General features: G+C 36.2%; 3 protein-coding genes across 5 annotated transcripts; 2 read left to right on the top strand and 1 right to left on the bottom strand.

Annotated features, from left to right (window-relative positions):
* Positions 1-23: 23 nt before the first annotated feature.
* Positions 24-3,566, top strand: tmem106ba (transmembrane protein 106Ba). 2 transcript variants are annotated; one of them, XM_043259866.1, is made up of 8 exons: positions 24-143; positions 731-920; positions 1,036-1,099; positions 1,184-1,343; positions 1,444-1,584; positions 2,156-2,205; positions 2,298-2,351; positions 2,498-3,566. In XM_043259866.1, exons 2-8 carry the CDS (start codon positions 743-745, stop codon positions 2,616-2,618), a joined length of 768 nt encoding a protein of 255 aa, XP_043115801.1. In that variant the 5' UTR covers positions 24-143; positions 731-742; the 3' UTR covers positions 2,619-3,566. The 2 variants fall into 2 exon arrangements, with proteins under 2 accessions (XP_043115801.1, XP_043115802.1); XM_043259867.1 differs by having other exon boundaries at positions 25-143; positions 735-920.
* A 1,863-nt stretch (positions 3,567-5,429) lies between these two features.
* On the top strand, positions 5,430-7,822 carry vwde (von Willebrand factor D and EGF domains). Its single transcript, XM_043258153.1, has 5 exons — positions 5,430-5,810; positions 5,916-6,011; positions 6,163-6,267; positions 7,310-7,405; positions 7,542-7,822. The coding sequence occupies exons 1-5, from the start codon at positions 5,531-5,533 to the stop codon at positions 7,652-7,654; spliced, it is 690 nt and encodes a 229-aa protein (XP_043114088.1). The 5' UTR covers positions 5,430-5,530; the 3' UTR covers positions 7,655-7,822.
* A 135-nt stretch (positions 7,823-7,957) lies between these two features.
* vwdel (von Willebrand factor D and EGF domains-like) lies at positions 7,958-24,590 on the bottom strand. Of its 2 annotated transcripts, XM_043258152.1 has the most exons (33): positions 24,268-24,590; positions 23,332-23,442; positions 23,006-23,196; positions 22,668-22,899; positions 22,427-22,492; positions 21,027-21,259; positions 20,859-20,948; positions 20,651-20,780; positions 20,142-20,356; positions 19,262-19,335; positions 18,845-19,121; positions 18,494-18,690; positions 16,903-17,756; positions 16,191-16,327; positions 15,978-16,124; positions 15,767-15,871; positions 15,012-15,126; positions 14,079-14,329; positions 13,257-13,476; positions 12,988-13,125; positions 12,193-12,285; positions 11,948-12,091; positions 11,537-11,872; positions 10,684-10,779; positions 10,494-10,589; positions 10,296-10,391; positions 10,119-10,214; positions 9,332-9,427; positions 9,138-9,233; positions 8,941-9,036; positions 8,622-8,717; positions 8,357-8,454; positions 7,959-8,235 (listed from the first exon to the last, which is right to left on the bottom strand). In XM_043258152.1, the coding sequence occupies exons 3-33, from the start codon at positions 23,024-23,026 to the stop codon at positions 8,227-8,229; spliced, it is 4,950 nt and encodes a 1,649-aa protein (XP_043114087.1). In that variant the 5' UTR covers positions 23,027-23,196; positions 23,332-23,442; positions 24,268-24,590; the 3' UTR covers positions 7,959-8,226. The 2 variants fall into 2 exon arrangements, with proteins under 2 accessions (XP_043114086.1, XP_043114087.1); XM_043258151.1 differs by lacking the exon at positions 23,332-23,442 and having other exon boundaries at positions 7,958-8,235.
* Between the last annotated feature and the right edge of the window lie 1,657 nt (positions 24,591-26,247).

Below are 26,247 nucleotides of genomic sequence, written 5' to 3' on the forward strand. Positions count from 1 at the left end.
TACCGTCATGCCACTTATTAATACAGGAGGCGGGGCTTAATGTAATGCTGGTTGGAGAACAGAAAGACCGTGCTGGACAAGAGTAACGACGCAATAGCGATTGTAATTTTATACAAACAGAAGGAAGGACACTTCAAAAGAAGGTAAAAATACATCGACTCCTATCATATGCGCTGTGTTTTCATATCGAGCTTTGAATAAAGAGTCGTTTAGTATGGCGCTTGACCTGTTTTTAGGCCCATTTGCTGTTATATCACCATCTAATTTCGCCTCGTGCGTGTCAATAATACTTCTTAAACGCATCGATCTGAATGCATTAGTATAAAGTGAAGTAAGTGCATTTTAATTTTGCATTGCAATACGATATTAATAACGCGCCCTATTGTCGGCCGTACACTGTGTTCTCATATCGGCTCTTATCATTTGCATGTGTTTACATCAAACATTAAGATGGTTTACCGGATTGAAGCATACTTAAAATATATTGCATGGTTGTTGAAAGCCATAATATGTGGATTAGGCCTACATAATGAGACATTACCATTATTTATATTTTTCATCGACAAAACGACTTGTCATTTGGAAGATATGTGCTGAAGTTCACCACAGTACTAATATTACATTACAGTTTTAAGTCATAAAAGCTCATACATATATACTTAAAACTGTAATGCACTAACTGTCACTAAGGCACTAACTGTAATGCACTATCAAATTTCTTTCTTTGAAGGTAGGCCCAGCCATGGGGAAGTCTCTGTTTTCTTTGCCAAAGCAAAAAGAGGACCAGGAGAACCTGACTGAAAACACAGAGTCTCACAATGAGGACAAACACGATGTGTCACAGTTCCCATATGTTGAATTCACAGGCAGGGACAGTGTCACCTGTCCTACTTGTCAAGGGACGGGGAGGATACCTAGAGGTGAGAACCCATCCATCTATTAATTTACCCACCTGTTTTTTATACCACTCAGTGTAATCTGAACATATAACTGCAAGTAAATTTTTTAACATTAATAAATTGTACTTTCTCACAGACCAAGAAAACCAGCTAGTTGCTTTGATACCATACAGTGACCAGAGGCTGAAGCCAAGACGAACGTAAGTTCATTTTAATGTCCGATTCATATCAACATTGGATACTGCATATGTTATGACTGACTGTATATTTTTGCACTATTACAGGACATTGTACGTGTTTTTATCAGTGGTTCTGTGTCTGCTCCTTTCTGGTTTGGCCGTGTTCTTCTTGTTCCCCCGGACTATAGACGTCTCTTATGTTGGGGTGAAGTCAGCCTACGTCACTTACAATCGAGATCAGCGGATAATATATATAAACATCACGGTAATATCTACAGCAAAAGTTTTTAATTAGCATTTTGTTATTTTTGTTGCCATATTTTTTATTTAACTGTATTAAATAAGAGTATTTTTGGATTTCCCAGAATACTCTGAACATCACCAACAACAATTACTACCCAGTACGTGTGGCCAACATCACAGCGCAGGTGCAGTTCTACAAGACTGTCATTGGAAAGTCTATTGTCAGTAATGTCACCAAGATCACCCCTCTGGATATGCGCCAGGTATGTATTAATTTGTTCAAATAAATTTCATAATTAAGAATAATTTTCTATTTCTAAATATAATAATATTTGAAAATGATTTATAAAATTTTTCCATATGTATACATGTAACATTTTAATATAATTTATACAGTAATATATATATATATATATATATATATATATATATATATATATATATATATATATATATATATATATATATATATATATATATATATATATATACACAGTGTGTATATGTGTATTTTTAATTTAGTTTTTTATATATTTGATTGCATAATTAATAATTAGAATACTATTAAAACATTAGTAATGTTTTGCATTAAAAGTAACATTTGCTGCTCTAAAAATATATAGTAAAAGTGTATAATTCAACTGTACTAATGCATATGCTTATTATTAATTTTCCAAATATTCCTTACTATTGCAAGCCTTAATTGAATAAATGACCTGTATCCTCCCAATAAAGGCTGTATGATTTAGTCACATGACTTTGTAATCACAGTTCTTCTCCATATGTGTAATTCGTTTAATAACAATTGTTATCACCATCATTGTTTATTTTTAGGTGGATTACACTGTTCCCACCATCATAGCAAATGAGATGAACTACATATTGTGAGTATTTGTCATTCGTTACATTATAATAAATCCTAATAAAATGTATCTTGCTGATAGTGTGTGATGATCGCCTGACTCTGTTTTTACAGTGACTACTGTACCATGCCATCAATTAAAGTGCATAACATTGTGGTCATGATGCAGTAAGTATTCTTTAATGGAAAATCTGTAATCTCATTTTAAGAATCATTGTTCGAAGAGTTTATGCAAACGAACGGAATCATTAGCCAAATGATTATATATAAAAATTAGTTTTACACGTGATTGATTCCATGTTCTTCTCTCTCAGGATGACTGTAACTGTCATTTACTTTGGCCACGCTGAGCAGGTGTCTAAGGAGAAGTACCTGTACGTGGACTGCGGGTCAAACACCACGTCTTCTCACGGACACATGAGCGTGATACAGTGATGTCCCTCCGTATAACACAGTTCCTCACGTTCCCATGTGGTGAAACAAGAACCTGTTTTGAGTGTTACAAAAGACAGAAGTCTGTTATGTAGAGTGAACACGACAGGACTGATCAGCAAGTTTCAGCCAGAGCGCTGATGTCTTTCTATGCCACCATTATTGATCTTTTAGCACAGCACTGAAGCTCTTGCTTGGATAGACAGAAGCACTGTAGTATATTTTGGGAAAAGGGATGACAGCAGCAGTATATTTTACATAGCTGCAAACAATCAAACCACTTTGAATACTCTTACAATTGTACTTGTTTTGTTTTGTAATGTTAAGCTGCACTTTCCATTAGATCATGATTATTTTTAATTGTTATTTAGCTCTTTGGAATATGAGTTGATATGTTAACGTATATCAACTTGCTAGCTTGTTCATAAGCTGGTTCATAAGTTCAAAAGCTAATGAGATTTTTTTTTTTTTTTTTCAAATTTTAATACTACAATAAGTATGTATATTATTATTTATAATAAATTTATACTTTAAAGGGAAATTTAGAATAAAGGTCTAAATTAATTAATTTTAAAAAATAAAGTGGCCGATACAAATTCAAACATGAAACAGATGTCATAATAAAACATATTAAAATACATATAAATTTACCTCAGTGGAAATACGATATTAAAATGAAAAGTGAATGAAAAAGAAGGAAGGTTATTAGTTTTGTATTTTAGATTTCCATTCATTGTTCTTGAAGCATTTCATCCGTTACATTTTAGTCAAATTCGACTGTATTTTTCTTCTTTTTGGTGTTGATGGTGTTGATGTTGATGTTTCTCACTCACTTTAACCCCTTTGCTTGTCTTGTTTTGTTGGAATGGCACTTTTACATCAAAACCTCTTTACATTGTGTATTATTTAAATGCTATTTTAGAGATTTATCAATAAATTACATTTCTTTGATTAAATGCCCATGTGTATTTTGTTCTCAAACAATTTTGCGAGCATGTAGGTATACTATACTAATATATATATGTATGTATGTGTGTATGTATATATATATATATATATATATATATATATATATATATATATATATATATATATATATATATGTATATATATATGTATATATGTATATATGTGTATGAATATATATATATATATATGTGTGTTTATGTGATATATATATATATAAGCCTGAAATAGCACATATATATATGTATATATGTATGTATATATATGTATGTATATATATATGTATATATATATATATGTGTATATATATATATATATATATATATATATATATATATATATATATATATATATATATATATATATCTGTGTGTGTGTATGCTGCAATGTGTGGAAGATATATATATCCCATATTTTGCTAGTGATCAGTAGGGACTGAATACATAAAAAGCAATGTCTGTTTAATGATTATCTTAAGGGTAAGCCTGAAATAGCACATTACTGTCGATCTATTTAGTAATAATATATAGTCCAACCTTTAATGCTTTTAGTTAAACTAAAACAAAACACATTAACAAAGGCTTCCTCTGTAGAGAAAAGTGTGGTTGCTGCAATAATCCACAAGATGGCGCATACAATATATTGTACTAGGAATAGACTGAGGTAAAACGCCACCTGGAGATTTGGGTTAAAATAATGTCTACTCAAGGTTAGTAATAATAATAATAATAAAAAGCTTTTATTTTTCTACAACTTAATTTTGGTGGGTGATAAAAATGTCAATTAAAAGACATTTAAGTACTAAAATTGAGGAAAGTCTGCAGCAGTTATGGCTGTGGTACTTTTACATCTTAAGGCGGGTCAATACAGTATCATTAAAGTTCAGTTACCTGGTGTAACAAGCAGAAATAACTGTATCGAGCCGTGTGTTCTCAATGTGCACTGTTTACATTTTCTTCTGAAGGAAAAAACGATTCTGCACATCTGTTAATGCCATTAAAGTTCCTGCTCACTTCCTCTCATGTTCCAGAACAGCAGCTCCTTCTGGTTCCACTTTAACGGGCCTCTGAAACAAAGAGCATGTGATGCTTCTACATGCTTTGATTTACCATGAATGAACCTCCAGTTTCAGACAGACAGAGTTACAATATGCCCTGCTTTTTAGAAAATAAGTCTGTGAGTTTGACATTTATCAAATGGAGTGGATCTTGCCACAACAAACCTTTTAACAATGACGTCTACAAACAACAAATAACCAGTGATCCAATATTCAGTTTTAGTTCATACACGCATGTAACTGAGAGAGGGAAATACGTTTGCTGCGGATTGAAAACTTTGAGCTGGAATTTTATTGAGGAGGAGGGAAATTCTCAGAACATCTGCAGAATGCATTTCCTCCATTTCCTGGGATCAGCAAAGTGAATAAAATATACGAGAGGTGAATTTTTTAAAACTACATTAACATAGACATAAACAAAACGCTACTGGACTTCATAAAATCTGCAGATAGTCACTAATTGTAAGAGACGTCTTTCAAAGACATTTAAAATTACATTTGAATGCTAATTAGATTAATATTTTAGATATAATTATCGATATGTGGCATATAAAAGCAAATCAAAACCTAACCTAAAATGTAATGCAAACCTAAATTGTAATTTTATAATTAAAACAGCCATATGTTTTGTGAATTATTTCTGCTGAAGAATAAGGTTACGCCATCTTTCTTTGAAATGGTGTAATTGGTGTCAGAATACCTTTTGGGACGACTTGTTGATGAAGTTTCTCACAAAAGACAGCCATAAACCACAGACAACCAGACACACTCTGAGCTTGTCTGTCTCTCAATCCTGTCTCACACATTCCTCAGTTAGTACTTTTCCAGCTGTGGCTCTCTGCAGTACCACGTCCATCCAGTAGATGTTCACAGTGGAGTAATCTGTCCAAACATGCGTTCGCCAGCGCTCTCAGTCCTTCTGGATCCTTGTAAGAGTGTGGATAGGAAAATGGCAGTGCTTTGCTGTACGTCAACGCAGCTCTTGCTGGTGGCACTGGCCGCTCTGGCTGGGATCTGTCTGGGAGGGTCCGACGGGCCCCGTGGAGTGGCTCTTCCTTTTGTCTTCGACCCCAAAGCGACGTGCGACCCACCTTGCAAACATGCCGGCATTTGCATCCGAAACAACAGCTGCTTCTGCTCAAGAGGATATGAGGGAGAAACCTGCCAATATGGTGACCTTTCAAGATACTTGTTCTGAATGTGTGTGTGTGTGTGTGTGTCAAACTTTAAAAATACTGAATTGGCCGAAACTCACATGATTTGGATGTTGATTTCAGCAAACTGTTATCCAAAGTGTAAAAACGGCGGAGAGTGCCTTCGACCTGGAAAATGCAGATGCCCTTCAGGATTTGGAGGAAAATACTGTCACAAAGGTAACTGAGAATTAATTTCCCTCATGCTCGTAAGAGCTGTTTGCAACACTAAAAAAAGAATAAAAAAGGTAAAAAATGAGTGCAAAACCATCACTGAGTTTGGCCACACAGCGTTTCACTTCATGGGGATGTGTTGGTTTGTGTTTGTCAGTGGTTTGTGATGGTGGCTGTTGGAACGGTGGCGAGTGCATTGCTGTGAATGGAGAAGCCAAATGCATCTGTCCCTCCAGCTGGACTGGCTCCAGATGCCAAGACGGTATGTTGATCCCATATTGTGTTATTTACATTTCACCAATCCATAATGCCAGCTGTCGCACTGAGACGGGAGCAATCTGAAAAGAAGAAAACCATTAAGATTTTCATCAGCCTCTTTCCCCAATGACTGTTGAAGAAGTGATATCAATAAAGCATTTTAATGAGATAGAACTTTAATAATTGCTACTAAAAAGTGGCAAATGTTCACCATACATTATTTGGTTCTGACATTATTGGTCAGTCAGTGTTTCTGTATAGACTTAAGACTTAAAGGGATAGTTCAACCAAAAATGATTTGTTTGTTTATCTGCTTATCCTCAGGGCATCCGATATGTAGGTGACTTTGTTTCTTCAGCAGAACACAAATGATTTTTTTTTTTTTTACATGACTGACAGACTGTCAGCCTGAAATAAAAATCTTTTTTTTTTATGTTCTACTGAAGAAACAGTCACCTATTGGATGCCCTGGGGGTGAGCAGATAAACATCAGTTTTTCATATCTTTGGCTCAACTACTTCTTTAAAAGTTCAAAAAGTCAAAAACAATTCGTACATGTTTTCATTCGTACTTTTTTTGCCTTGCGTCTTGTCGCTAGCCAATGGGATGGTGGATTTGCGTTAGTACCGCCCATTTCCACTGAAAATGTTTTCGGAAAAAGTATAAAAATATGAATATTTGGTTGAAAACATGAACATAAAAAACTTAAACAACAACTAAAACAATGGTTGCTTTGGTGATATAAGATGAAAAACTAAAAGTGCAAATAAATAAAGCAAAAATAAAAATGAATGCTCAATTGATGATAACTCGATGATAAAATTACACTTGCGTAACCTAATGTAGTCTACATGATGCAGTGATACAAAAAATATTTTTGGCTTGAATAAACAGTTAATTTAAATAATTTAAAAGCACTTTTTATATATAAGTTATACTGTGTTATATGTTTTTCAGTTATTTTTCATGAAATCATCCTTTACATGTACACAGATGCTAGTGTGGTATCTGGGTCATATGCTGGTCATTTGTCTCCGTTTCCGTAGCGATCTGTCCACAGGGATGCAGGAACGGGGGCAGCTGTGTGGCTCCTGGAATCTGCAGCTGTCCAGAGGGATGGATCGGTGGAGCCTGCCACACAGGTGCGTGACCACAAGACCCTTCAGATGGTCTACAAGGACGTTTGTGTTGTGCAGTTACTATTAATACTTGATTTAAGTGCTGTGTAGAGTTTACGCAAATTTAAAAACTAAAGCATTTACCTCTCTCTGTCTGCAGCTGTGTGTAAAAAGCCGTGTCTGAATGGGGGGAAGTGTGCTTCTCCTAACACCTGTCGCTGTCGCTCTACGTTCTCTGGCCCTCAGTGTGAAGAGAGGAAGAAGTTGTACTGATGTCAGAACATTCTGACCTCTGACCTCAAATTGGTGCTAAAGTGTTTGTTTGTTGAAGCCTAATTGAATATGTGAGGAGCGTAATCTTTTCCATATTAACATTGTTCATGACATTATGACTTTTGTATCGTTACCTAGTGTGTTTAAGATAACTCTTTCATTTTCTTTATGATACAGTACAAATAAATAAATAATGTTTCAAATGAAATTGCGTGCATGCGTGTGCGTGCATGATCCATCTTTACGGACTTCAAAACGTACACAATTTGTATTTTTTCAAAAGCAATATATATTATACAACAGGAACATATTTTACTAATCTTATAAACAGTCACATCACAGTACAAATGATCAAATAAAAATAAAAACAGACATTGTCGGAGACGTAGACATATACCCACAGAATAATTCTTCAAATACTGGAGTAATCTAAAACGGGGACTAATAAAAGTCTGTTATTTTCTAATAGAATAATAAAAGTTTTCTTCACTTTTAATGCTTACACACCAACACACTCACACACGCTATTTATTTTTTACAAAGCAACAGAGTTCTTCAGTTCCAGATCTTCATCACCTAGTCTGTAAATACAAAGTTTACAATCGGTTCATCTTTATGACCATAATTAGAGTCAAAACTGTATGTATGAAGATCATTTTAAAGATGAAATCAATAATGGGGTTGTTTTTGAGAAATGCTTACTTTAGTACCACAGGAAGGTCCAGTGTATCCTTGACGACAGTGACAGAAATTTGGAAACACACACCTCCCTCCATTGAGGCACGTTTGCTTACAGATGGCTGTTAGCAAAATAATAAAATAAAATACGTTCGATAAACAATCACATTTAATTTATATTTAAACTAATTTTTTCAAACCAAAGATTAAATTATACCTCAACGGTAATATGATCAATATTATCTCAATACACTGAGAACACGTGTATTTAGGATTGATCAGGACTTACGAGTCTGGCACTGCAGACCTTCCCATCCAGCTGGACAGTGACATGTGTTCGGCCCCACACACTCTCCACCGTTCTTACATTTCTGTAAACATGCCGCTGAATAAACACATGCAGAAAACACTGCAGTTTATGCTGCAAAGGTAGGGCTTTGGTAAATCACATATACAACACATATATCACAGTAGTTTAGGGTTACCTTTGGTTATAGTTGTAGTAGTAGTCAAATAGTAGTAAACCCCAAAACATAATTTTGCATTATTCACATTATTTTTGATGAAATAAAAGAGCACGAAAGGCCGTTTTTTAATTTTGCTCTTACGGATGTTGCAGATCTCCCCTCTCCACCCAGATGGACAGGAACAGGTGTTTGGACCAACGCACTTTCCGTTGTTCATGCACATGGGGTCACACACGCCTAAAAGCAATGCATAAACATGTCCGAACAGATTAAACGATAGAAAGCGTGCTCGCAGCAACAGAAAAGGAACCAATTAGAGTCTATAGAAAATGACTCGCTTTTCTGGCATCTCTTCCCAGTGTATCCTTCAGGACAGGAGCACACGTTGTTTCTCATGCACTGGCCTCTGTTTTTACACGGTGGGCTACACAGAGCTACAAAAAAAAAATACACAAATAAATTATAATTCCATAATTAATGCCATTGATTCATTGCAAAACATTACTTACATGAAATAAAAAATAGGCTGTACCTATCTGACACTGTGAACCATAGAAGCCACTAGGACAAGCACAGATGTTTGGTTTGATGCAAGTCCCTCCGTTTAAGCAAAAGGGCTTACAGTCAGCTGAGAATCAAAACAAGCAAGGAATTTATTCTAACCACATTTAGTAAAGCGATAATTTAGACAAAAATTTACACAAAATTCTGTCTTCATTCACCCTTATATGAAAGGCTGCCACTAAATTAAAAATAAAAAAAGGTTATTGTGACTTTTTGTCTCACAAATCTGACTTTTTTCACGCTAATGCAAGAATTGTGAAGTGCAATCGTACTATTCTGAAAAATAAACACAGAATTGCATGATGCAAACTGACAACATATTAGTTTTTTCCTCCTAAAAATGACTTTATAATTTGCAAAAGTTTGTGTAAAAGAATTATTAGAAAAAAGTATGAATTGTGAGAAAAGTGTCACAATAACCTTTTTTATTTTTTTATTTACTGGCGGAAACGGGCTTCCATGCTGTGATGTTTCAAACCTGTATGACTTTTTTTCTTTGGTGGAACATAAAAGAAGATGGATGTTGGTAACCATATAGTTTCAGTTCCCATTGACTACCACTGTTTTCTTTGTCCATACAATAAAAGTCAATGGAAACTGAAGCTACTGTTTGGTTACCGACATTGTTTAAAATATTTTCCCTTATTTTTACCCAGAAGAAAGTCAGTCATACAGGTTTGGAACATCATAAGAGTGAGTACATGAACTTGATTCAAAATAAAGACAAGTTTTTTAGTTAGAATAAAATTGCGAACCTGAGTTACACGTTGGTCCATACCAGCCGGGTTTACACTTACAGACATCAGGCGACACACATTCGCCTCCATTTTCACAATGTCTGTTACACACCACTGAGAAAACACGAAGATAATGGCGCACAATCATTAAGAACAAAATTCTTTGTATTTAGAAATGTGGAAGCGTCTGCTCACTAGTTTCACATCTGGGTCCCACGTAGCCGTAAGGACAAGTGCAGTAATTTCTGGACAAACAGCGTCCACCGTGTTGGCAAGGCGGATCGCAGCTGGCTGAGAAACCAGATGTGTAAATTACGCAATATCCTCCGAAACCCTAAAAACGTGCATATTATAGAAAGCTGAAAATAATGTAGTTATGCGATGAGTGTTTACCTTCCTCGCAGGTGGGCCCGTTATACCCCGCAGGACATTCACACACATTGGGTTTCGCACACTTTCCTTTGTTCTTGCAGTCTGGTCGACACACAGCTGATGGAAGAAGACATAACCGTTGTAAGTCGTAACTTCATAATTAAAATGAGTAATCAAATCTTGAAATGCCTGCCAAGCTAAATGAACTGACCGATGTGGCAGTTGTATCCAGTGTAACCCTCTTTACAGGTACAGGTGTTGGGCTGGGAGCACTCCATATTCTGACCACAAGGGTACCGGCACACGGCTGCACACACAGGCAATGTTCACAATGATGAATTTATATTATCATTAAATCATTATGGTAATAATATTTTAAGATCAAGCTCGTGTGTGTATTTATATATACATAATAAATATACACGGCACACACATATAAGATTATGTAAACACAAACATTTGTTTCGGATGCGATTAAATCGTTTAACAGAACTAGAAAATGTATTTAGTGGGAAAATAATTAAAATTTAACATTTTGACATTTTTCATGCAAAGTTAACAATATTTCCTTATTGTTTATAAAATATTAATAAAATAATAAAGCATTAAATATATTCAGAATCTAACAACTGGTGCAGTCAAATGATTTATCGCATGCAAAATAAAAATATTTGTACAGTGTATATTTATTATTTATATATAAATACACAAACATACGTGTATAAATGTAAAAATATTTACACTTACATAGATTTATAATTATATTCTTATATTTTACATTTTATATAAATACATTTGATATATAAATATAAAACTTTACTTAAATATATACATGCGCGTGTTTGTATTTATATAAACATAATAAATATACACAGTATAAGCTGTTGACAGCACTAATGAAAATATGTTGTATGCATTATAGTAGGCTGGATTTAATTGTATTTATTTTTATTGGCTCCATAAATGATTGTTTGTTTTTTTAAATATGACCCAGACATTCTTTTATCATATTTTCAGGAGTATCAACTATATCAATGTTTTTAATGCATCGTAAGACCGCTCACGTTTGCAGGTAATTCCATTTCCTTTATAGCCGTGTGGACAGTTTCCGCATCTGAAGGAGCCAGAGGAAGTGGCTTCACAAGGTACTCCGGAGAAACACGGGGAGTCTGCACAGGTTCTGTTGTCCTCGGCATGTTCAGGGTTAAATTCGTCCTCATTTGAGCTTGCTTTGGCATTCGTGTTGATCTGGTCTAGGGTGGTCTTTCTATCAATAGATGAGGTCCACTTGTTCCTAAGAAGAGATCTTTCAGCTCCAAAAGGACGTTCAGATGACTTCCTAGTGGCCAAAGAGGAAGTGACATCATAGAGCTTGTCACCCTCCCTTAATGGTGTCTGCCCTACAAGACACTAAGGGTTAGAAGGTCGAGCCTAAAGACTATATACCCTGGTTTCTCTGTATTGATGTCACTGACTGCTTGCGGTCCTGGATGAGCATGTTTGTCCATTGCCGGTGAGCCCAGGAGGACACGGACCACATATGTAACCAGCTGATGTGTAAGTGCTCTCAAAACACTGGACTCCAGGATAACACGGGCGACCGGCACACGGGCTCTGCCCTTCAGAGGGTACAGTACGTACATATTTACAAGCATCACATACTGTGCACTATGTATTTTAGAGGTAAAAAAACTAACATGTAATTCGTTATTATTCCCACCTGGAAGAAGCTTGGGTTTCAAGGAGCTGAGGTGAACTTCACTTTTTGAAGTAATCCCACGACTGTCTTCATCACTTTCAACCACTGTCTTTCCTTTATTAAAGAAAAAATTAAAAGTCAATTCATATTGAGATAAAAAGTCAAAACTACTTTTTTTTTATTGCATTTGTCATCATTTTGACATTTTATGTCAACGTTTTACTAATTATTGCTGTATTTGTCATTGATTCAACTTAATATAAGTATTATATCGATTTTGATTGTTTTGTCATAATTGTTTTAATGAAATTTTAAACGTTTATCTCATAACTGTGTCTTTTTGTAATAATTCATTTTGCCTTTTTAGCTCATAATTATGACATAGTATCTTATAATTGCATCTTTTGTGCCATAATTATGGTTTACCAAAGCATGAATTTTCATCTTATGATTTTTCATCAGAAATGGCCTTCTGAATAAAATTTCTGTAAATTATTAGTCTTGGCGAAATATGAGGTGATCATTACTTTCCAGACAAAATGGGGGTCACTTGAGAAAAACCTCAAGAAAAGATTCTGTTCTGTTCTATATAAATTTGTCTATTTGTTGATTTATATGTATAAATTTGTGTATTTTACTCACCTAAATTTACTTTTGTTTCTATTATCTGTGTGTTACATGTCCATATGTACTGGAGCTTCTTTTACAAACAAATTGTCCTAAAAAAAAATGGATTCTGAAGCCTCTCTGTCTCTTAAGCAACTTTCTCAATGGACTATCTGACCGTAAAGCTAAAAGTATAAGATATGAACATACGGCTGCAGGTCGTCCCATCTCCAGTGAGGTGGTCAGGACAGGGTCCACATAAGAACGAGCCCATCGTGTTTCTGCAAGACACACCTGGGTAACATGGAGCTGATAAGCATTCATCAAGGTCCTCATCGCAGATTACTCCTGTAAAACACACCAGCAGGAGGCTCTCAGATGTGTACAAGTACACCAATATTATAAAAGATCCACTTTTTAAAGAGTAAATAGTTTTTAGGATATTTTTTATAGGATCATATGGCTATAAGTGATTTGACCTGTGAAGCCCTCTGGACAGTGGCAGTTAAAAGAGTTCAGTCCATCCACACATGTTCCAGAGAAGCATGGGTTTGACCTGCAGTCATCCACATCGACCTCACACCTGACCCCCTCCAGACCAGCAGGGCAAACACACAGGTACTCGCCAGACCCCGGGGGGAAGTTGATGTTGGTCACACAGGAAGCTCCATTCTCACAGTCACATGGGTGAACTGACACCTGGGAAACATAATTTGAAACAATATACATAATAAACCATATATATATATATATATATATATATATATATATATATATATATATATATATATATATATATATATATATACACACACACACACACACACACACACATATACATACATATACATATATACACACATATACATACATACATACATATATATTCAAAAAATTTGGGACATTTTGTTTAATGTTTTTTAATTTTTTGAAAGTCTACAGTTAGTATAGGCTGTACTTATTTATGTATTGTAATTATGAAAACACCATTTATTTGAAACAGAAAACATCTGTAAATTTGCAATGTCAATTTTTAATGTCAATTTTGTTCTAATTATCTTATCTTTACTAAATGTATCTTTGCCTAATAAAAAAAATCTTATAAATGACAGGTGGCTTATATATGCAATTATTTTTGCAATATTCTACAGAATCAAAAATGTTTTTGTAAGCCATTTGGCACCCCCTTGTGGACAACATCGGAGATTAAAAACTGTACTTCCAGCAATCTATAGCATTCAGAATGAACTTTAATCAGGTGCATATCTGTGTAGAAGCAACACTGTACCACTAGATCTTACCTTCACTGCTGCACGTGTCTCTGCATTACAGTCATCAGTTACAGCTAGTTCAAAGGTCACCGGTGTGGTGGACAGGGCTTTCCAGATGAGCAGGCCAGCTGGAGAGAGAACAACATCTCTGGGTCCTGACTTGAGCGTGAAGAGAACCGCAGAGCCCTCCGGATCAGTAGATGAGAACTGATAGACGAAATCCTCCCCATAGAATGTCTTCAGACTGGACTGATCAGTGTGAAACACAGGTGGCTCGTTTTCTACAATCAAACACAGAACATCAGAACAAGGTCTTTAAGTGAAGAACATCAGTCAACCTAATGTATATTGGAAAATACATATTAGTGATTCAGCAGACACTTTTATCCAAATCAACTTTTGTGACTTTTTAAGATATACAAGTGCTACAATAAATCCCAGTTAGCTTAACGCAGTACACGTAGCAAGTTTTTAAATTATTTAATAATAAATAAAAAGAAAACAGACAGAACTGAACAAGCTAATGGCTTTTTTTGCTAATGTTAATTGCTTAAAAAAATCATAATAAAAATAGAAAAACAATAATAATAAAAAATAGAAAAAAGAAAACATAGAATAGAAAAAGATTGGAAAAGCTAGTGTTACTTTTTTATATATTATAAACTAACTAAACATTTTCAGAATTTATTGAGCTTTTAAGTTTGTGGTGTATAACTGTTGCAACATAGTGAAATTAACATAATACACTGCAAAACTATCTGAACAGCTTCAAAAAAAAAAAAAAAATCAAACAGGTCCAATTACTATATACTTTTGTCTATAAAAAATATTACATAAGACCCAACAAGGAAGACTTTTCAAAACAACCCCTGAAAACACATCACTGCTCTAAAACTGCAATGTAGCTTTAAAGATTTTATGACCAGAGCTCAAAACATTCATTTGAAATAAGAACGAACATACTCTCAGCAATGGACCAGCTGTACGTGGAAAGATCCGGTCTGCATGTCAGGCACGGGCTGCTCAGGCTGTGATCCCCCTCTCCATAACACAGACCATCAATATTACATGTTCTGTTCTGAGAAGATATATAGGGAAAACTATTAAACTGTGTGCAACAAATACCATTATTGTCAGATTTTTTGTGGTTGCTTAAACCAACTTGCATGCTCATCATAAAATTTCTCCCTGGATTTAACCATGGCCTGTGAGAGAGCCCCAGGTTTAGAAAAGTGAACAATGCTGGCTTTGTTTGGCTCATCTTGGCCTGAAATAATTTTGCTGTACATAATTACAAGGCTGAATGCTAAATTGTTTCCTGCATTTACGAGATTGTGTACACATAAATGATGAACAGTGCATGTGAACACTTCAAAAATGTGCACTGAATTTGTCACCGTATCATTAAAATGTGAAGAAACACCATTTAACCAAATTACAAACAGATCATGCTGAAGACTCTTTTTCCTGTTGAGAAATGTATGGTTTCAGAAATGTAGCTACAGGGGAAAACGGCGAATCCAGTCTTTCTACAGTGTCACATGAACATGATAGATATCTAAATCTCTAATATGGACTTTATTCATGAGATATGTTTTCATTGTGTGGGGATTTGTGATTAATGGGACTGGGACCCGACAATATAATCAGAAGCTTTGTATCAAGAGAGCGCTGCATCCAAAACCAAAACGGAAGTGGTGAGAGTGGATAGCACAGACCTTCAGTGAGCAGATGACCGAGGTGCTGACCGTGCAAATCTGACATGTGCCATCAAAAAGAGTCCATATCTTTGCATTGCTGAAGCTGTGTCCATCATTAGACACCTAGAAAATGAATAAACAGGTCATTTTTTTTAACCAGTTTGTACGTTATACTCAATACACAGGAGTTTTAAATGATAGTTTAGAGCTTTGATGATAGTTAAATCACTTTGATTTGCCAGCGTAAGACTGGTTGGTGAGCAGTGCTGGAGGATTGTGGGTCATCCGCAGGGAGCTGGCAATCTAAAGAGGAAGAACTCTGGAAGGAGCCGGGCACCAATCGAGCATCATCCAGAGACCATTCACCGTCTACTATCTATGCAGAACAACAAATGTTCAAGCTAATAATATTTATATTTATGCCAAATTTGTGGTTTGTTACCTTTTCCTTCACAACTTCACACTTGAGCTTGTAAGACTTTTTAAAGCCTTGACCAAGAACCCTAACAGAGGAACAGACGCCATAACGGACATCACACAGTCCTCCATTCTCCAATTCGGCGATCTCTGGAGTCTCATCTGCATCAGGAAAACAGATTAACTGAATGAAAAAATGAATGAAATGCAAGTCAAAATAATCTGCATCACCCATAATCAAGTTCGGGGTCATGCAGAACTAATAAATTTATTTATTTCATTTCATTTCCTCTATAAATCAGTTTTACTTAGATTGATGCAGATTACATATGCATTTACCTTTAAAAAAAAAAAATCTCTATTTCATGAATAATGCATAAAGAGAAGTGAGTTTTTAACAAAACTGCAACTAAAACTATTAAAAGAATTTAAAAATAAATATCATAAAACTTTTAAATAAATAAATATTTAAACAAAGTTAGAAATTTTGTCTTGGCAACTAACCAAAATAAAATTAATTAAAGTTGAAGCACTAAAAGTATTTAATAGCTAAATAATTACTCAAATTAAACTTAAGTTAAAGCTAAATGAAACATACAACATCTTTGATTATTTATTTTCTAAGACAAGAAGTCATTTTGGTTTTAGGCTTTAGGACAATTTTGATGAAAGGATTTGATTCACTTCAAATGTTGACTACTGTAGCTTCAGTTCTACGCATATACAGACAGACTCACCAGACACCTGGCTGCAATCATAAGAGCCAAATCCAGGGAAGCACGAGCAGCCCCACTCTGTGCACTGTCCGTTCCCGCTACACAAGCTCGGGCACCTCAGGGAGGCCAGAATGTCCTGGTTTTCCTTCCTCCTGCCAACATCCTCCACCACCCTCCTCTCACACTCATTCTCCAGGAGGGAAACTGTGGCACCTATCCAGCTCTGATCATCCTTCAGTTGTTGGTCTAATACACACATTTCCAACGCCTGCTCCAAAATCGCACCCAGGAGTCCCCCGCAACCCAACCCCACGGTGGAGTTCCTCAGGGTTCCCTCGCAAAGCCGCCGAGCCTCTGATTCCGTCAGGCCTGACTCAGTAGGCCAGGATGGTACCAGTGGCCCGGGGGAATTCGATGACGAATGGTCTTCTGGGAAATTGTACGTGGACTCCTCAAGGTCTGATCGTTGTGGAGATGATCTGGAGCTTCTGCTTGGGAAGCGTCTCTGAGTTTGGGATCTCTGTGGGTTTACAACACGTCTTTGATTCTGGGATCTTTGGGGGTTCATAACGCGTCTCTGAATTTGGGATCTCTGAGTGTTTGTTCTGCTTCGCTGTGCTGGACGGTGTTGCGTCGGTCTGCGGGGAGGGAGGGACGTCTCTCTATGAAGTTGCGCGGACTTCATGTACTCAGCTGTTACGTCCTGTGTAGGGATGACGGAGGGAGACTGGACACGGGTAGAGGAAGAACACTTGGAGGAAATGGTGGACTGAGGAGATGAATGTTTCTCTTGATGACATTGGCAATATACAGGTAGACTGGAGTTGCTCTCATAGATGGGGACTTTGTCAAACAAGCTGCTACTGGGTGCCAACCTGGTGTTAAAGAAGCAAAATAATCTATATTAAGTAGGGATACACAATAAATCATCATTACATTGGATTTTTTTTTTATATCAAATAGATATTGGATATAGAATATACTGCTGTTAAAAAGGGTCAGTAAGATTTTTAAAAAGAAATTATAAACTATTATTAAGCAAAGATGCAACAAATTGATCTAACAAGAAAGTTAAGACATCCATAATGTTACAGAAGATAAAAAGAAAAATATTAAGCAGCACTGTTTTCTTGAGTACCAAATTAGAATGTATAATCAGATTGGCCAACATATAAATAATTGACATTTTCAAATATATTCAAATAGAAAACCTTCATCTTTAAAGTCAATAATAGAATTTTTAATGTATTTACGATCAAATAAACAAGGCATTGGTGAGGACAAAAGACTAAAAAAATAAATAAATACAAGTAAAATTTTTATAGCACTGTTAAATGCAAATATATTAATAATTATTATATTATGAGATTATTTTATTTATTTATTTATTTTTTATTTTTGTTATCTTAAAATAATATAGACTATTTTAACCTCAAGAGCTATTTATTATTTGTTGGCCAATTATCATTATCAACCATCATTTGGAATTTTGCAAAAAAAGTCTAAGACAAGCATCCCTAAAACTATAGCTCCTACTTACAGTTATGAATTTTAAATAAGCTCAATTACTAAGTATTAAACTACTGAACTAATTAAGCTCGGCGAGAGTCACCTCCATGCGTTGATAAAAGCAGTGCTGTCTTCCACAGCCTGTCCTCCCTCTTTGTGGTAGTCATTCAATGGCCTTCCATCAAAAGTTCCACACAGGCCTTCAGTGTGGCCATGGTCAGAGCCTGGGGCGCTTAAGGTCAGGCTCATTCCCCAATCAGCCACATCAGCACGCACAAAAGCCCCAGACGAGAATGTAATCTAAACAACAACAACAAAAAAAGTTTTACATTTGTTATTTATACTTGCAACTCAAAATGCAACTCTAATATGTTGAACATGTTCTAGTTTTCGTATTCAGTCTTACAACAAGATAATCACAAATGCATATTAATACACACGCAATATCACTCACAGTGACTTTGCGGCCTTGGTAGGACTCGGCGACACGGATTCCACTCTTTAGCAGGTCTCCGTTCTTCACAGAGAGTCGTGGCTTTGTCTCTCCTGCCAATCCGTTACACATGTCATAAGAGAGAACATTATCACCATCCCTGGCCGCAAAGCCACACACACACGAGGTGGGATGGGCGGTCATGCCAGCACATTCCCACTGTCTCGCATGCACCTCAAACGGCTGTGCAATGCTCCTGTACAGCACAAACGTGCCTATCTGGTAATTATCATACCTCCTGTAAACAAACAAACAATGTTATATGGGATTCTCACTGCATTTGCGTGGAAAAGTGTACATTGGTAATTCAACAGCAAAACATGGGTTTAATATATCGACTTTTATTATATGGCTACATTTTGATTGTAGAGCTATTACCTGCCATCAAATGTAATGATGTGGGGGTCTGTAAATGTGTAACACTGAGCAGATGGAACGTCCTTTACTAGAACCTGAGAGGAAGAACCGAAGAACATTATTGTTTGTGTGTATTCATATTCGTTGCCCTGTCGATTTAAGCACCAAGTGCAGGGTTGCCAGATATCACAAAAAGAGCAAAACAGGTCCCTTGAAAATGTAGTACAATTACCAGATACTAGGGGCAAAACACGAAACACTATAACTAGTATTAATAGTAGGCTAAGTTTTTATTCATCTATTACGAATATTTCAATTAAAAAAAAATTGCTATTATGGTTTGAAGTAAAGAATATCACCTAATTTAAAAACACTTCAGAAGCACCTTTTTTAAAGATTAATTTTGCCTACAGTTACCTACATGTTGCACTTAATCATCTTTTTAAATAAATTTACCAAATAAAAAAATAACTGTGAAACACAATGAGCCAAACCAAAAGCATGAAATATTTTTGGTCACATTGTCCAACCCTAACATTTATATATTTATATTTTTTTTCATATACAATATGATTTTTTTTTATTTTCTGCCTGCACTTTCATTTGCAAGGTTTTATTTTTAAGGCCTTTTTTTAAAAAAAAAATGTATATGTCAATCATTTTGACTTATTTGTTAATTTAGTTTTAATACTTCAAGTTAAACTAAACAGAAATATCTTGAAAATATGTTTTATGTATATTTCATTTTAGTTAACATTTATTGCAAATAACAAAAATAATGTTTTATGATTTTAGTTTTAGGTAGCCATAAGAACCCCCGTCTGACAATACAGTATATTCATAAACCATATGCTTAACTATTATAACTATATATATAACTATATATAATAAGCTGGCCCACCTGCACACTTTGAGGCCTGTAGCCGTTCCACAGGAAGTTAGTGCTGATTATGGGTTTGATGTGTATTTCTGTGCTTCTGTCTCCATCCTTCCATATATCAGTAACTGCACTGTAGCGTACAGATGCCAGGCTGCAGACTCCATTATGACATGGGGTTTGAGACAGCTCCACCTCACAGGAGGACAGGACTAAATCAACGCCCAGGTCCTTCTCATCTGCCATTGGTGACAAATCTTTAACATTTTAGTATGCAAATTTTTTTTTATTTACTATTAGTTTTTCATACCACATAGAGACATTTCTGACACATATTTTAAACAATTAGTATTTAAAACAACAATATTGCAAGTTTGAGTAAAAATGTGAACTCACAAAAACTATATCTAAAAATGCCAAGATATTAAAACTTGAAAAAATATTGCAATATTTGCACTTAAAATTAATGAGAAAAAATTCTGATGTTCTAAAGATATTATTTATTTTTTTTATAATATTATATTTGACTCCACCTTGATTACTAGTCGTAAAATGCAAAGTCAAAGTGCATCTCTCCGAGAAACACGGTAAAGGTACTGTGCTCTGCACTGTCAGTTCATACTCTCTCCCATCTTCAGAAATAGAGACAGCTTGTGGTTTCATCTGGAAAATATACAAATATGACAAGTCTCGTGGAAAGCATATCTTTTATGCAACATATCCTCGAAAGCCGAGACATACTTGGATCCCTGCATAAAACTCTTCACTCTCCACTGCGAGGCTTTCCATATCGGGAGACTCCAGAAAAAAACTAGTGCAACTGCAATGGATCTGAGACACAAAATATGTAGGTTAAGGTTAATAAATATAAATTAGAAAGAAAGCGAATACTGAATATAAAGTGGGTACTCTGTCTCCCAGTCGCAGGTTAATTCCATCCAGCTCGATGAAAGCAAAAGTCTCTATTGTAGTGTCTCTCCTGAGCTCTTCTCTGGTGCCCTCGGGTGAGAGTCGCCACCACGTCACCACATATCCCAGAGAGCTGTTCCCACTACTGTCAGCAAACATACACTTCAGGAACACACTGCTGCCCGAGAGCTCAGCAACAATCAGAGGTACTGCAGAAGAGGGCGGCTGTAGTTCTGAGGGAGAATTCAAATAATATACTTTAAATACCTAAATTACAGGAATGCATTTGCATTTATATATTTATTTAGATAGCATTAAAGACGTTATTTGTGAAATAGAAAATTGTAACTAATTTTAAATCTGCTTTGAGACATTTCTAACTTTTTACGAATCAAAAGAGTTTCACCAGAGTGAATTTGGATCCCATTAAAGCCATTTTGAAAATGTTTAATGGTGCCTTTTTGGATTTAGTGACTATATGGCATTCTGGTCGAAATAGAAAATGTTTGTTGTTTTAAAGCTGGAGCGGCACCAAACAAGTGACCCAAGACCTAGATTTCAGGCTAAACTTTTAATCAACAATGAAAAAATTTTCAGTTCCATTTTTAAGAAGCCCAATGAAGGGGGCACAGCTAAAGTAAGTATTTTGAAGGTTTCCACTAGATTAAAGAAAAGTGGGTGAGAGACCGGCATATGCCGATTGGGTATGTTTAAAAGCATGCCTGCTGGTTTAAGCTGGCCCTTGCCTGGTCATGTGCTGGTTTAAGCTGATCCTTAGCACGTTTATGCTGGTCCTAGTCAGGACTACCTTAGTACCAGCACATGATCAGCTTAAAACAGCTAATGACCAGCACTTGGTCATCTTAAACCAGCTCGTGACCAGCTCAGGACCAGTTTAAACCAGCTCATTGCCAGCTAAGGACCAGCTTAAACCAGCACCCATGCTTCAAAAAATACCTAACCAGCATATGATGTTTTTTAAACAGGTTTACTAGGGTGCCTAAGATCAGGAGAAGGATCACAAAAACAACATCAAAAATACATTAACTTTTGCTAGATTCATTAGCAGGAGAAGACGGGGGCAGAAACATTCCATATGACAAACAAATTGTTTTATGGCAAGCAGGAAAATAAACAAGCAAAAAACTCTAAACCTTTCAGATATGTTCGGTTAATTTTACTGTAGTTTAAAATCCACTGATATGGCAACCACTGGGAAATCATTTGGGGAGTTATTCAACATTAAATCTGCTAAATTAGTTTAGATTATATTTTTAATATAAATTAAATTGAAAATGTATTTAATAAATCAAAAATGTCTTATTATTATTATAATCTATAAACAAATATAGAATATGTTTTTGAAGATGCATATTGGTAGACAGGTCTGGAATGATTACCACTGCAAGTTCCATCGCTATTCCTTGGTCTCCCGTCACAGCTGGTTTGACCGGAGTCGGACATCTCTGCGAATATAATAAACCTTCATTAAGTATCTTTCTGAACCCTACTGCTTTTTAAACACTATCAAATTTCAATTTCTGGATGATATTTCTCCGCCTTTAGAATGCGTGATACAGAACCAAAGGATAATTAAACCAACATCGAGAATCTCACAAATTCAGAGGTTCTTTGACTTGCCTTCAGTGCAATATCCCATGCAACCTTGCGTCGGTTGAAGTAAGTACACATAAAAGTCTCCGCAATTGCGAACGGTGACCGGCAGGCGAAAAAGACAGCAGTCTTTACTAGCGCTTCCAAGGAACTGCCAGGTAGCGCAGGCTGTCATCTTCTTCACCTCTAGGGGGTGAGGGAGGGTCTCTCCTTCGGCCAGAGAGAGCCACACCGGGGCTTGTGTTCCACACTGATTCACCTGTATGGGTTTCCGTCATATAGAAATCGTAACATTATTAAATCGTAACATAAAGGAGACATTGTTCAGCACGCTGGACCGATTACACAGATGCACTGTACTGTACCTCCACACATTTGGTGGGCATACGGGCCGGCTTATCAAAGATCTGGAACTGATACCATCCGGGAGACAGTGAATGATCACAAACAAGCTCCTGCAGGGCAGACTGGAGCAGCTGCTGGGAGCTGAACCTGGTGCTTCGGTACGGGCTCTGAAGAACAGTGAAACCTCCACGACTGCATTCAGGGATTTCCACTACAAAAGTACACACAATCAAAAACAAAATACCAATAAAAGAGCACCGGGACAACAATACAATTGATAAGGAAAATCAGATTTGTAATTAAAAACTTATTTAGATAATAAAATTAAGATGTTTCTTATGCTCACCATTTATTTGATTCAAAACACTGAAAATATAACCATCAAACCAAATGCCATCTGCAAATTAAAGGCACCACTTTCTCAGAATGTGCCAATTTCAAAGCAGACATCGCGTCACTTGAAAAAAAAAAAAAAAAAACGAATGACAGAAACAGGAACCAACCATGAATTTGAGAGTAAGTCAAGCTTTTAATGGCCTCAGCCCAGTGACGGCTATCAGGCCAATTTGATACTGAGATCATCACCAATCTCTTTTTGGAGATGGAAACAGAGGACACTGATGACAAGCCAGGCTTAGCAGCAAAGACAACATGTTGCCTGAACATCCAAGATGGATCTGGAGTGGACTACACTGTGCTTACCGAAAGAGCCAAGTTCTCTTCTCTCTCTCTTTCTGTAGCTGTATTAACTGTAGGGCTTAGATGAGTCGTGCTACCAGCTATCAGTCTGTACATGAGGAGCCAGAAAGTCTCAGAACCCAATTATGAAGCTACGTATCTGCCTACCCCTAAACTAAGCAGGAAACATCTAGCAAGATGCATCAGAGTGAATAAAACTTGGTAAACGAAGTCACTGAAAACGCAAATAACTGCATTTCGGCTGGTCATGTGATGTCAACAAGGCGAGGACCAGCTCCATGTAAAATAAAACCGTGACTAAAACATATGCATGCGCATAATTTTACTAATATTTCTCAAAAATTACTCGGAGTATTATTTCGGAGTAAAGCGTTTTGAATTAGCAAACATCTGCGTGATCATAAAAGGTCATTAATAAACTGTTAGTTATTTTATATAAGCACTTAGCCTATACTGTTTATTAATAATAACCAGAATAACTCGAATAAATTAGGCTATTCTCGTAGCTCTCAGGAACTGTTGCCAATAATCTACGCAAACAATAAAGCTTAGTTCAAGGAAGAGCGTCAATGGATCGACTTACCTTTCTGACAACTGACAGGTTTATCTAAAATAATAAACATAAAAGCGATGAGACACTCCACACAGATGTTTAGACGCATTTCCGTCTCTAAAGCTCTTTAGAAACCCTCCGAGAGCGTGTCCAAAGCGATAACGCAATTCAGATTAATATCCCGAACGACAAGTCGCGAAGTGAAAGCTGTTAAAGAGAATACGTGATATATCTTAGGCGCTCTTTAAGGAGAACGGCGAGTGTTTCGTGGGCTCGTGTCCAGACCACACACACCTCCTCCCGCTGGAGCATCTCGAGATAACTGTCCCACTCTGAAGACTTCACACATGCTCTGCATATTCAATCCTACCCTGTTCGTTTAAACCTACTGATCAAAAGTTGGCTGTAGCGTGTTGATGAATGTGAATTTGTAAACAACGTCTAACCGTGGCATTTCCCTCACAGCTACAAATCATTTTGGCACGCAATAAAACAACAGCCTACTTGTTTACAGACGAAGAGTAGGTAACTTGTTAGTGTGCTTGAGACCTGATATTTTTTATTCATTAGCACGTATATTTAAATACGTATTTTTTTTCGCGCTAGGATGCACTAGCACTAGCATTTTTGAAATTAGCTTGGTGTCAGTGAAGTTTTCACTGAAATGGAGTTGGAGTGGAGTTTTCTGGAATCCAGAGGGCTATAAGTGCCCTAAGATGAAAAAACACCTAACAATTCATTTATTTGTCACATGATTTGCAGAATTATTCCAGTATGATTAGACACGTGTTGTCTAGTCTACCTTTTGTTTTGTTTTCAAGAAAACATAGCTGTTTTTCTCCTCATCTCTTATCAATGGTTTAATGACAAGGAGATATCCTTGTACACATATCATATCTATATCATGCGCACAGTATTAATGAAACATAGTAAATATTTAATATTACTGCTGTTGGTTGAATTATTATGGCAAGCTACCAAAAATTCAAGAAGCTGCTTATGTTGATCAGCAGCTTTCCACTTAAACCCTGACCTTACTGAACATTAACAAGAATTATTCTTCACTGCCTGTCCGTAGCCGGGCTGCTTATATCAACATAATGATAATCAGCCAAAGTTCTGCTCTGAGAAAGTTAAACACAATCTGTTGTGTGATGCCTGCGAGACTTTGTGAAGGAATCGCATAACCAGAGGCCATCTGTTAAACTGTTTTTATCAAGGGCGTACCACTCCTTCTCAAAGAAGATGTGAATAACATTCACGGGATGAAGATGGAGCACTGGCATAACACCATATGTTTCTCTATGAGAGGTGTTGACAGTCTGTATGAAATAATTAAATTCTACCTCCAAACTGTATATTTTTACCGAACGATACTCATTAGGCGGAACGAAACCACAACATATTCCCAGTGTTTTTACTCTGATGTGGATAAAAGGGGTTAATGCAGTAAAACAGCTGTGACACCTAATGAGAAAAGCAGATGGTAAACAGTCATCAGTGGCAAGGCTTTTCCATGATCCGAAGGTGTGATAAGCAATCAATATAACACAAAGTCTAAATGCTGCAAATGCATAAAAAAGAACTAAAGTGTCGAAAACAGGAAAGTGAATGTTTTAAGGGAGTAGTTTACCCAAAAACGAGAATTCGAATATACTTTCAGGTTGTTTTAAACCTGCACGCTGTCTTTTTTATTCTAGAATATAACTAACATTTTTGTTCCCATATAATGACAGCGTTTAAGGTAATAAATAATACCATCAATTTAAGTAAGTGCATTTAAAATGAAAGAAAGTCAACACAAAATAGAAAGATCAGCTAATGCGGTCTACTGAGGATTTTGTAAACAGTGCATAAACCTTTTTTTTGTATATGACAGAACTAGGAGGAGTGTGAATTGTAAACTTTTACAAGGGTGCTCTTGCACTTTTCCATTGTTCAACATGTTCCTGTGGAACCTTAAGTCCAGTTGGCTGTTTAAAGTGTTGACCGACCTGGCTGCCCTTCCAG

This window comes from Puntigrus tetrazona, chromosome 15, assembly GCF_018831695.1.
Source record: "Puntigrus tetrazona isolate hp1 chromosome 15, ASM1883169v1, whole genome shotgun sequence".
Taxonomy (NCBI): Eukaryota; Metazoa; Chordata; class Actinopteri; order Cypriniformes; family Cyprinidae; genus Puntigrus; species Puntigrus tetrazona.